Here is a 13,830-nt window from a genome sequence, read left to right on the forward strand (position 1 = left end):
TTTTAAATGTTTTAAACGCCCTGTGCTCTGGCGTCCTGACTGTGAACCACAATATTGCAGGAGAGGTTTAACCAGCACCGTAGGAAACTCCCTGTCCCTCAAAAGGAAGTCCACTTAGGGAGTCGCTTCCTGTTGGAGACAGTTACAGGAAGTGGGGGGCTTTGTCTATGTGACGGCCGATAAGACCCGCTTCCTCTGAGGACCAGTAGCGCGGTCCGGATCCTTGCTGTTGCATAAGATATATCGTGGTAGCCAGAGAGCAAGAATAAATCAAACACACTCATCCATTAAAAAAGGGGGGAGAGAAGACCAGAAATAGAGTGACGAGGCAAACTCAACAGAGAGATGCCAGCAGGAGAAACATTATTTTCTGCTGAATTATCCAAAGACTAAACTGAGCTGTGAAAGGCTGCGATGCCGTCGAAAACACGAGGGACCTCCTGCAAAGAGGTTTTTATTTTTTAAAGCTGCCGGGGTGAGAGGCTAAAAGTACGCCAGAGCTGTTAAAGTGTAACAACTCCTAAATCAGGCGCCGTGAGCCGGGACAAGTCGCAACACAGCAACACTTACGGCCCAGCCTGAGTTTGACGGAGTGGAGGAGGAGCCCCCGGTTGTCATAGCAGCTGTAGTTGCCCTGCGCCGAGTGGTCGACGTGCAGCAGGACTAACGCTCCATCCGATGTCACTTTGTGCCATGGCAACGCCGAGCTGCGGTTGAGATGCCACGCCACAGGTATCCTGGACGGGAAACACATTAGAGTTTAGTTATCATGCTTACGAGGACTTACTAACCTGTGAGCCTTAAACCCCAAAGACCGGCTCGGGACCCGAGGCTAGCTCACAGGAGGTTTTATTGCTTTACTGATGAGAGAATAGACGTTGATTCGGTCTAAATTTAAACATATTTCACATATAGGTAACGTGTCAATAACACATGCATAAAACACATGTGTGATTCAAACGTAAACCTTTTCAAAACGGCTGGTTTAACTATTTTTACTACTTTTCACGAGATAAGACCTACTGTGGGAGATGATTTGTAATTTCTTAAAAATGGGTTCCCAGAAATAGGAAAAAAAAAGTCTGCTGCTTTAAAGGACATGGGTCAGTCTGGCTTCACATGTACGTTTGCATCAGTAATAACAGTAGTGTGATTTTGTGGGTATTATAAATGTAACTGGTGGTTCCCCACTGGAAGCGAGCCGCGAGGGTTCTGTCATCCAATCACAGACTCCGTCTTCAGTCAGCATCACTCTCACCTTCACCAGGCTGCCTGACAGCAGACATTTACTAAAACAAAGTTTTCATATCGGCTCCTTGGGAAGAACACAACAGTGTTTGCTGGCCTGTTTATTCATTAATTGATTGATTGTATTTGTGAGGGGGATCTGCCTGTAGTGAAACAGGCGAGCTCACAGACTAGACAGAGGAAATCATGCTGTGAATTTTGGAAATAATTACATCCAAGTTTTCTCAATAAATATTGACGTTTGGAGATGATTACATAGCCTTCCTTTGCTCACTGGTTGTGTGTTTGAAAGAGAGACAGAGAGACTACTGCAGGCCATGTTTCTGTAAGTTATTAATGATAATATTACTAAAGTTAATGGTATGAAATAAGCTATGGACTGTTAGGTACAGTTATTAGCTACCGTATTCACATCCAGAGCGTGGGCGGGCTTAAGTGTACTGGTTATAGGCGGGGCATGCCGCTGTGTGTTCATTTTGTTAATGTTATAATAATACATTTTTTAGATTAATAATCGTTTATCGCCACAGCCCTAGTTTGTAGTCGTAATGCAAGATGGACTACGAGTATGTCCATCTCCAACAGTCTGTCTTGTGAGATAAGTATGGAAGTATGGAAATGGAACTGTTAGTAGCATCAACTACGTGCTTGGTTTGTCTTTTTATGTGATTTACATACAATACAGTTCAATTTTAAGTACCACATCTAATTTGTTTGTAGCTGACTTTTCTTCTCTTTGAAAGATGGCGTACAATCAGACAGTTTAGTCCGTTTGCAACAGCTTTAACAATGCAGCCGCCCTTCAACCCTTAATCCATGATGTTCTGTTGCCTTGACAACACAATGTTGTCATAATTGAGTTGATGAATACACATAGACGGCTGGTCAATGCCTCCTGGTCTATTGTCTGCTTCTATAGATACACACACACTTTTATGATGAATGCAGACTTTCATGTTTCGGATCCGGAAAAAGATCAATCTTTCAAACTCCCATATGACTGCGCTGGAAATATCTCTTTGTCATTAGAAAACAATGAAACACAACTTCAATGTACACAGGAAGCGGTTTGCTTTGCTTACCTGATTGGTGACTTCCCGCATGCCAGCGTCACATTGGACTCCAAGTGCCCGAACTGCACGCCTGACACTGCAAACACATCACATCACACATTAAAGCACGCCGTCGTCCGTCTTGCTGCATGTGCACACTGCAAACACTGCTGAAATACCACGTGTCCGCATTGTCTGTATCAATGTGATTTAAGCACCACTGTTTGCACTGGAGTCAACAGTATCACAATAACATGACCGTACAAGGTTTGGGACCCTGCAGACCTGCAGACTCTGGCACGCTGTAAAGAAGCTGCTCAAGTGTTTGATTTCTCTGAGACTTTATTATCATCACAATTAAAATAATATAACTCTGACTCAGAAAATCGTTTTTTAATATATCTTCAATAATAGACTAAATTGGAGACGCAAGCGGTATTCTGTTGAGAAAGCGTATCTGCTTGGGCATAAGATGACAATTTGGCCCATATAAAATTAACCAACAATAACCATCAACAACCATCACCCTAAGGACCTTAGCAAAGCGTTGTCACACATTAGGATGGATTAATTAGAAAGATAAAAGTGACATTCATGGGAAGATAGCTAGCATAAATGCAGGTTGTTAGCATCTTAATAAACTAGCACATTTGCTAGTTTTAAAGTCGCAAATTTGCCACCTTAAAACTAGCAAATTGGCCACTTTAAACTCAGCCCCGTTTTTTTTTTTTTTTTTTTTTTTTCCCACGGACAGTGGCCCTTATACGTCGTCGTAGTTTTGGGCCACATTTACATTTTTGGAAGATAAAAAGTTTGGGATCAAATAATTTCGGGGACCCCCTGCAGTAACTCTGCAGACCCCCTAGGGGTCCCGGACCCCCTGTTGAAGATCTCTGACCTACAGTCTAGGTCGGTCACAGACATAACTCTCAAACTCCATTTAGAAACATTTTTGATATCATCATTGAGAACAAGAGCCTTCGTCAGGTGAAAGTTAGAAAGAGGACAAAAAGATAATCCTCAGTGTTCCCAAAAAAGAACATACAGGCAGAAGCAGCACACAATTGTACAATCACATCTGGAGCAACATCTGAAATGGGATTCAGAAGGAGGGGGCTATTATTTGGACACATGTTTCTTTTTTTTTCAGCCCCAAATTCATCTCATCATATGGAGCCGTTCACATAGCTCCGCTTGTCTCTGCTGTGGTTCTCAGCTATCCATCTCTGACATGTCTGTCTCCACCCTTAAACAATGGCAGCGAATGGAATTTTCTTTGTGGCGCTCATAGCGTTACAAAATCACATTTAAAAACCTCAACAGGAACAGTGTTGATGATTATACACTATCAGTATCCATGAATGTGTCTAAAAACTACTTGACAGGTCAAGTACCTTCGTAGCGTAGAGGTTGAGACAGAAGCTGCTAATCTGTTACTTGCCTTCACGCTAAATTAGAAGGCAGCACAGATTTGAAGCAATAAGTGCAGTGTATACCCGAGCAAATATTTGTGGTGACTGTAGTAATTGGCCCGGCTGAAACTCTATCTGCAGTATGTGTGTGCATGTTTAGCTTGGCTCCGTAATATGAAAGCTGGCATTTACAGTAGATCTGGAGTGGAAAAACATCACTCTGACTGCCAGGCTGCCACGCACACACCTTCATTAATTCTCAACCTCAATCACTCAGGCATGCACACTCCCTGCTGGCCTCTCCTCCTTAAGTAACAAACATCGTGTTTTGCTTTTCTTCTTCATTTTTGGATACAACCCTCCCTCTGTGGCCCCGGTTTGACCGGTATTAAAGTGGCATCACAAAGGATTTAGTTGGATGTTTGGTGTTTGCATCATTAAGGACCAGGCAGGTGGATGTTATTATTTAATTTGCTGTATTAATAATCAATGTTAGTTTTCTCCGCTGCAATTACCTCATATGCCCTTCAGGGACCAACTTATCCTAAATCAGGGATGCCAGGGTTACGGCCCGACTGTACGTCACATCCAGCCCGCGGGTGATAAGGGGAGAATATTTTTTTAAATTATTATTTTATCTATTTTTTAAAAAATATATATATACCGTAAACCCTCTAATACTGGCCTGTATTCTATTACCGGCCAGTCACATTGGCCGGGGCAAGTGTCGACAGGCAGCTTTATTTCCATACTTCCCCTTCATTCAGTCAGGTTCGTGTCGCGAAGATTTTGGCTGAGGCTATATTAAAGGATTTACGGTACGCCCTGCAATGCATTCGACTCACGGCGAGTGTGGAGAGACGGTGCGCCGCTGCCTCCCGCAAGCTCTCGAAAATCTTTTAAACTGAATGTTGTCCATGTAAAATAAAGACAGATTCAGCAACTGCATAGCTTATTTCTCACTTAAAATGTTTCCAGAAACACGTTTCGGTGAACTATTGTCGTAAAATAAGAGAAAGTTTCCAAACGAGCCGCCATGTTGGTCGGTTTAAAATCCAGGAGCAGACGGGACAGCTGTGAAAGCGATCGTCCAATCAGGTGCAGCCATGAAGTGTGCATGTGATTGTATGAAGGAGAGCGCCTGTCAATCATCCTCCTTTGTAATGTATGTAATTTAGGCCTCATTGTGAGGCTATTTTGGTGCCGATGCAATTTCTTTTTGATGTGTAGGCCTTCATGAATAATTTCAAATAGCTACCTATCCATGTGTTGAGTCAATGTTTGGCCTTTTCAGTCCGAAAGTGTAATCCGGCCCCCTCAGGTCTCACTTGAAAAAAATCTGGCCCCCTGTCCAGTTTCACCCTGGCATCCCTGGAATAAATTAAATTCTGCACAAACTCAAGTTGGAGGCTGCCCCGAGGGCCCTTTTCAACAGTTGGTTTTCACTCACACCCAAAGTTCGCCTTTCTGGCCTTCCTGCTGTTGTTTTAGTGGCTGTGCGACGTGAAACAGCTGGGAAAGGGAGCAGCGGAGTGCTCCACGGTGGATTTGTGGCTACGTCTATGTTTCTGAGTGGAGCGGAGAGGAAGACAATGAAAGTTGCTTTTTGTTTTTTTTAAATCTAAGTAAAAGGAAGCCTGTTCATTCTGCTGCCGTGTGTATGGGAAGCAATTCATCATATACAACACGAGGCAGTTCATAAATGTGAGCGATCAGGACGGCGGTTACATGTGGGTCACTGTAAACAAGGCTGTGTTACAGCAGAAAGACTTGTCGACGTCGCAGCCAGAAGGACACACACACACACACACACACACACACACACACACACACACACACACACACACACACACACACACACACACACACACACCTGGTTCTTCATGACTATTTTATACCTAAAAGGAAATGTATATGTTTCATATACAGAGTTCTGTGCACTATTATCAATCATGAAGCCTTTTTATTCCGCAAGTTAATGGCTGAGATCAGGGAAACAGGACGGAGAACAAGAACATTCCACCTGAGCCAGAATATTTCAATGACCGATTGTGAGATTAAACCAGAAGTGAGTGCACCTGAACAATTTCAGGACAAAATCAAACTAAGATTTTTTTCTGAATATTAAAATTGCGACGTGTGTTGTGATTTGCCTTCTATAAATAACAACACAGGCGTGCATTTGGGATCTATGTAGCACACCATGCCAGGTCTTTCTTTTCACTCAAACAGCCATTCCATTAGAGGCCTACTTGACGTAACTTATTAAAATATAATCATGACATTCAAAACCGTATATCTACTGATAACAGCTGTGCTGCCCAGTTATGGAAATAAGGACAAACTGCTGGTCATGTCGGACAGTGTTTTGATATCAAACTGAGCAGGTGTAATGGCTGTTGATGCCGGGCAGCTTCAAAGGGCTGGATTCTCGAGCTTTTAATGTGGGAAACGTAAAGGCCTAACATCAAACTCTGGATGTGTGAAACACCACATCCAGTGCACTTGTATTTACTGGAGCATTTTTAGCGTTGGGCTTCAAAACTAGACAGAAGACTAGGCCTGTCACGATAACAAATGTTGTCCCAGAAATTATTGCGATAAGTGATAATATTGCCGTTTTGAGACCATGTTCAACTGATATAATGATAATGGCATAATAATGCAAGTACACCCTTTCAAAGATCAAAACGTTCATTTCTAAAGAATATTTAACATGAGAACTGGAAAACATTTAAAATAAATAAATAAATAAATAAAACAACCAAAAACAATAAATTAAATGGACTCTCAATCTATTTTAACAAAAATGCACTTGAATAAAAACACGGTTTGTTGCCATGGTAACCGTTGCCATGGTTACGGTTTGTTTACGGTTGCCATGGTAACCACTGGCATGGTTACGGTTTGTTTACGGTTGCCATGGTTACGGTCTGTTTACGGTCTGTTTACGGTTGCCATGGTTACGGTTCGTTTACAGTTGCCATACAGTCAAGAGTTGATCAGCAATTAAAAGTGTGGCTCTTGTGGTTTTGAAAACTGCACTTTCAAATTAGCAATTTCCGCCTAAAAACGACAAAATCATTCAGACCTAAACTCTCTCCACACAAGCAGGAAATTGCAGCTGGTGAAAGTTTGGAATTATTCTTAATTGTTTTATTATCTTCCTCCTTTCTTATCATATCTATTCTTCTATATTGATCTCAAATGCCTCAAAACTACATATAATAACACACACACACACACACACACACACACACACACACACACACACACACACCCTCGCTCTGGTTCTGTGAATGTGTGTTACCTCGGGCCTTGGTGCATTGCAAAGAGTCGGCTGGTCTCAATGTGTGTATTCATGTTTTATTGGCAGTGAAGTTCATTATTCCCCAAACCCGCAGCGTTCCACTCATATCTGATTCTGCCTCTGGCAAGGGGGCCCGGACTCGCGCACATGTATATACACACACACATACATGTGCATAAAAAAGCATGCACACGCTAATTCACAGAGGGAGGCTGCAAGTTTCTCCTGACATTGAAATCAGATGGCAGGGTGGACACAAAAAAAACTGCAAGCTGGATGAAACTCTGTACTTTCCAAACAATAAAAAAGGACTCTTGAGCTGCAGTGGCGTCAAATGAATGGGGAGGGAATAATCTGACAGCTTCACCTGAAGGGCCCAAGGGTGAGCCTTTTATTGTTGGAGGGATTAATCTGGATGCTTTCAGAATGAGATACATTCATAGAGAGGTACCAAACAAAGAAAGAAGAGCCAGTTCCTTAATGCCAGGCAGATCCCTCAAGCCCTTTGTGAGGCAAAAAAAAAAAAAAAAAAAATACAACAATAGAATTCTTGTTTGAAAAAGCTGATCCCAAAAACATAACTGTCAACTTTTTTTTTTTTTTTAGAGTTTATAGTCAAAATTTGGACAGAGACCGAACCATAAAAATGATCAATGATGTGTTCACTGATCAAGATTCATCTTGGAAAACATTTTGGATGTGTTCCCTAACTCTTTAGATCCCACAAGTACTTTCAGTAAAGATAAGTTAAGAGCGCCCAAAATAGTTTACAAAGGCATTCACCGCCTGACCCTCAACAGAATGTGTGTCTCTATGTGTGTGTGTGCGTGTTTTTAACGTCCTTGGGAAAGTGTTTTTCTGCTCAGGTGCGCATGCATACGCGTGCACGTGTTACCTTCATCAGTCTGAATCTGAGCACGGCTGGGGCGCAGCGAGCAAGATAAAAACCAGATGACTGTCAGACACACAGGACTGGACAAAAGGCCTGGCATCTAGAGAGACAAAGAAAGAGAGAGAGAGAGAGTGGGAGAGAGGTATAATGATTAGTTATTTCCAAGCTTAAAAGGTTTGGCAGTGAACATTAACAACATCAGGCACAGCATCATCATTTTGAGTCCATTTTGTCAAAGTAAATTGGTCTGAAAAGAAAAATGTGTGGGGCAAACAGCCCGAAATTCACAAATGGGGCTGTTTGCCTTTTCCTTATGATTGAACATTCTATGTCACATTAAGTCCAAAAATGCAAAGACAACCAGTCGCCTTTATCTCCTGCTAGTGGAATTGTTAATGCGAGTCTTTCTCAAAATTGAGAACACATTTCTCATAAAAACAAAACAAACAAAAAAGAAAACAGATGGAAAGTATGTTGGAAATTGTTTTTTTTTTTGTTTCCACTGGCTTTGTCAAGTTTTAGTTCCACTTGTGGAAACATGAAGTTCAGTTTCTATATAATTTAATCAAGATGCATACTCTGTAAAAAGTAGATGCAATTATGATAATAGAATATTGTTCGTTTTTTTTTTTTTTGATGATCTGGGGGCACTATGTGTGCATCACATCATCTGTGCAACAACAGGACCTTAAGAGCCTTCATCAAGAACTCAATGGGGCAGTGGAAGACCACTCTAGAGGCCACCTCAAAGCCAATTACACAAGTGACCATCAAGTGCACCATATACCAAGGAGATGCTCCATCCCCGCTGCGGTTCTGCATAGACCTGAAACCCCTCAGCCACATCATCACTAGGGGTGTCTACAGATACGGGTTCAGAAGTGGGGTAACCATCATACACCTCCTCTACATGGATGGATGGTCTACATCCATCTGTATGCTAGGAATGAGCGTGACGTTGACTCACTGATCCACATCACGGGGATCTACAGCAACGACATTGGGATGTCATTCGGGCTAGATATGTGTGGTTGGATGGTGTCCAAGAGAGACCAGATGATCATCACTGAAGGTGTTGAACTACAGCTACAAATACCTTGGAGTCCCACGAGCAAATGCAAACCACGAAGAGGCCACAAGAAAGTCAGCCACAGCCAAATACCTCCACAATAAGGCAAGTCCTGAAAAGATCAGAGCCATCAACGGTCAGCAGTACCACCCTGGTAGAATAACCTGGCCAAAGGAAGAGATAGAAGCCACTGATATCGAGACAAGAAAGGCCAGGGTCTACCACACCAGACAGGACCCCAGGTGCAGGCCGGGGTCTACCACACCAGACAGGACCCCAGGTGCAGGCCGGGGTCTACCACACCAGACAGGACCCCAGGTGCAGGCCGGGGTCTACCACACCAGACAGGACCCCAGGTGTAGGCCGGGGTCTACCACACCAGACAGGACCCCAGGTGTAGGCCGGGGTCTACCACACCAGACAGGACCCCAGGTGCAGGCTGTGCAAAGATGAGTCCAGCACATAACAGCAGATTGTAAGATAGAGACAGGTACATGGAGCATCATGAGCAAGCTTCTGGCCTAGTGTACAGGAACATCTGTGCTGAAAGTCCAGAGGTAAAAATGGAATACACCTCAAAGGTGGTTGAGATTGACCGAAGCTAAGATCCTGTGGGACTTCCAGTCTAGACCGATAAACAGGTGATGGCTAAGCAACCTGATATGGTGGTGAACAAACAACAGCAGTCGTGATATAGATGGAGCTAGAACAAGAGACAATTTAGCCGTAACACTGGAGGAAACGTCATAAAACAATTCAAATATATAATCAAATAGTAGTTTCAGTTGGACTTCATGGAAGGAACATTCTGATAATAGGGGCTGTGAATGCGATCGAGTGTGACTACGTGGCGTATGTGTTTGAGAGCTGTGCCCAAAGTCACACAAACAAATGTCTGGCGCCGCTTCTCTTTATAGAGCTGCATGTGAGAGACATGTCAACACTTTTAATAACACCTCCCCACTGATAATGGGAGGCTAAAGCCCACCAAAAAACGCTTTGGCTGTGTTTTTAGTGACATATAATTCCTGTTCAAATAGGATGCTATTGAACCTGGTGTCATAAAACACAGTGACTGATTTGTAGGAACACACGCAACACAAAATACAAATGAGGAAACGGTCCGAGGCACACCACGACGCCGCTCTGGGGACGAAGCAATGTGCTTGGCTCATGCTAGATCGGGTTCTCCTGTCATTTAGGAGGAATTAAATCATATGACCACAAGCTCCACATGCGTTATTGTGCAATGGAAGAAAACACACAAAACATTGTCAAAGAACTTTTGGAATATGTTAATAACTCAAGGGACTCCAAACTCCCATGATTCTCCTTTTCCATGAATAATTCAGTATTTCTGATTAAGGAGCTACATTCTAGGTCGGCCCGCAAATAATATTGCAAAATCAGTTTTGTTCCGATATCGTGCAGCCAAAGTTTAAAAGATAGGTTTACACAGGACTTATAACCCCAATCTGTGATCACAGCAACTGCCAGATGATGTATTAAATAGATCAACATTTTAAAAAAAGACAGTGAAACTTTGAAAGTGAAATTCACAACGACAAGAGATAACATAATACTTAATATAGGAAAAAGGGGAAGAAATGTATTAAAGTATTAATGGTTGTCTGTTCTGTGGCTCCTATACATTTAAGCTGAAAGCGAGGCTGACATTGAAAGCAGTTTTCAGTTATTCTGAACAGTGTCTTATAGTCCTTTAAAACGTGTCTATCACTCTGTGACTATCCATCATCCAGCCTCACCTATTGAACGCTCAATGCCACGGTTGATGAAAAGTCTGGAGTCAGCACAAAGCAGAGAGCTCCATGCTTTCAAACAAGACATTAAGAGCTTTCTCTCAATGTCAAACACAGATGGGAGGTTGTGAATCACAGTGACCTTATCTTGCATAATCATTTTATTTTTTGTAACTTTTTTTTATCAGTGATTGTGGTTTGGAGTCATAACAAAACATTACCTGCCTCATTGATTCAATTTCATTTTAAATCAGATCTAAACACAAAATAATGTGCCGTATTTGGCCTTAAACGAGATCATAAAAGGAAACCATCTGCCTTTAACTTTTAGTTTTCGTTCGTTTCACATCGACTTTTCATATGAAGCATGATTTAGACGCGGAATCCACTGACAGAAAACTTGTTTAAAGAGTGTTTTTCGGGGGGGAGAGTCGTCCCACATTACTGGCAGTACATGGAGCAGCAGAGGAAAACCAAGTTTATTCCAGAGACTGACAGCAAGCCATGCATCATGTTACTGCTCTTTAAGGCGCTGCATCGTCCCTGGTGGTCACGGAGACACGCTGGCCGGTTGTATCATCAACTGAGACTCCAACTGGACCTCAGAAATATGATATGTCATAAATAGTGTCTGCATCTGCGTTTCCATGGCTACCAAATGCAGATTTTGAAGAACATAACATCACTTCCCAGAGAGTCGTGTGTCAAACTGGGCTGCACAAAATAAACTGGATCTCTAAAACTTCCTCTGAGATTAAACCTGTGGCCTCCCGTTCTTGGCCTCTCTGCAAGCACGACATGCCGCCTGCCAAACAGATCATCTGTTTGTTTAAACCATAAAATAAATATCATCAACTTTTCATCGGGAGAACAAGGCGTTACATTTGGCTCGTGCAAGCGATGTGAGGCTGCCGGTGTCTAAACAACGGTGACATGTTTGGTGAATTATAGACACTGATTCACAGTGTTGTCTGTAGGTTTTACATTGTGTTTAACAGTGTTGTTTGGCCGGCGGTGTAATTAAGGATGACCTGGCAGTTTAGTCAAAGAGGGTGATGACTTTTGGTGTCAGCAAACAGGAAACTCTCAAAGAAATGAGTCAGGAAAATGTAAGCAAACCACCCAAAGAGTGATGCAGAGGGGCAACTCACACCAGCGGTGTCCAAACACCTGCCGCTAACGCTTTCTGATGCGAGTGCACACGGGTGTCAAGACACGCTACCATCCAGGATACACTACCATCCAGGACACGCTACCATCCAGGACACGCTACCGTCCAGGACACGCTACCATCCAGGATACACTACCATCTAGGACATGCTACCATCCAGGACACGCTACCGTCCAGGACACGCTACCATCCAGGACACGCTACCATCCGGTACACGCTACCATCCGGTACACGCTACCATCCGGTACGCGCTACCATCCAGGACACGCTACCATCCAGGATACACTACCATCCAGGACACGCTACCGTCCAGGACACGCTACCGTCCAGGACACGCTACCGTCCAGGACACGCTACCGTCCAGGACACGCTACCATCCAGGATACACTACCATCCAGGACACGCTACCGTCAGGACACGCTACCGTCCAGGACACGCTACCGTCCAGGATACACTACCATCCAGGACACGCTACCGTCCAGGACACGCTACCGTCCAGGACACGCTACCGTCCAGGTCACGCTACCATCCAGGACACGCTACCGTCCAGGACACGCTACCATCCAGGATACACTACCATCCAGGACACGCTACCGTCCAGGACACGCTACCATCCAGGACACGCTACCGTCCAGGACACACTACCGTCCAGGATACTCTACCATCCAGGACACGCTACCATCCAGGACACGCTACCATCCAGGACACGCTACCGTCCAGGACACCCTACCATCCGGTACACGCTACCATCCGGTACACGCTACCATCCAGGACACGCTACCATCCAGGATACACTACCATCCAGGACACGCTACCATCCAGGACATGCTACCGTCCAGGACACGCTACCATCCGGTACACGCTACCATCCAGTACGCGCTACCATCCAGGATACACTACCATCCAGGACACGCTACCATCCAGGATACACTACCATCCAGGACACGCTACCATCCAGGACACGCTACCGTCCAGGACACGCTACCGTCCAGGACACGCTACCATCCAGGACACGCTACCATCCAGGACACGCTACCGTCCAGGACACACTACCATCCGGTACACGCTACCGTCCAGGACACGCGACCGTCCAGGACACGCTACCGTCCAGGACACGCTACTGTCCAGGACACGCTACCGTCCAGGACACACTACCATCCAGTACACGCTACCGTCCACCCCCACATTTTGATCACATTAATATAGCACCTGCTTTACAATAAATGTAATTTAGATCAAGATACAAGATAAAAGCATACACGACTACATACAGATGCAGCCAACAAACGGGAGCTGCGATAAACGGTACTTCCACTGGTGTCTTCTGATGTAGTAGGAGAGTGTTACATTCACCACAGTAAGTTCACACAGCGCCCACCCTCGCTGGCTTGCATTCCTCTTCCTCCGTCCATCCCTCCCCTCCATGCTTTCTTCACATTCAGTACACTCTGTACCTGTAACCCAGCTGGTACACTGCAGCCAACTCCTTATTTACACGGACACGGCACTCTGAACAATACCTCTCGCTCCGACGGAGCTGCCACGTCGGATTATTAATAAGAAACCTGGTAACCGCTGTGTTTTACAGATTGTGCACAACAAACATCATTTTAGTACTCGTCTTTTGAGTATCGAACACTCGGAACAAGTTTGTTTTCGGCCTCCAGGTAGGCCTGGGTATCGGTAAACAGTAACTGAATGAATTCGGCCAGAGAATATTCAGTTAAAACAGATCCTCATTGTTCTCAGTGACGTTTGCTGGGAGTGTGTATCATGTGGAGGGAGCACAGCGCCAGACTCCGTTTGAAAAATAGCCTTTTTTGGATGCCTCATCAGTGCTGTGTGGTGGATCTAATTCATCCAGATGTGAAGAGGGGTTCATCTGGATTTTGAAAAGGGACTGATTTGGAAATGTA

At 44.1% G+C, this 13,830-nt stretch overlaps 1 protein-coding gene across 2 annotated transcripts in view; it reads right to left on the minus strand.

Moving 5' to 3' along the window:
• Positions 1-13,830, minus strand: part of il11ra (interleukin 11 receptor subunit alpha) — a 57,582-nt gene that overhangs the window by 12,816 nt on the left and 30,936 nt on the right. For both annotated transcript variants that reach the window (XM_084035303.1, XM_084035302.1), the window contains exons 2-4: positions 7,918-8,014; positions 2,331-2,397; positions 571-737 (exon numbers count right to left, since the gene is read on the minus strand). In XM_084035303.1, the coding sequence (XP_083891429.1) occupies positions 571-737; positions 2,331-2,397; positions 7,918-8,014 (331 nt within the window). The remainder of the gene's footprint in view (positions 1-570; positions 738-2,330; positions 2,398-7,917; positions 8,015-13,830) is intronic.

This window comes from Eutrigla gurnardus (genome assembly GCF_963514095.1).
Source record: "Eutrigla gurnardus genome assembly, chromosome: 19".
In the NCBI taxonomy this organism is placed as follows: domain Eukaryota; kingdom Metazoa; phylum Chordata; class Actinopteri; order Perciformes; family Triglidae; genus Eutrigla; species Eutrigla gurnardus.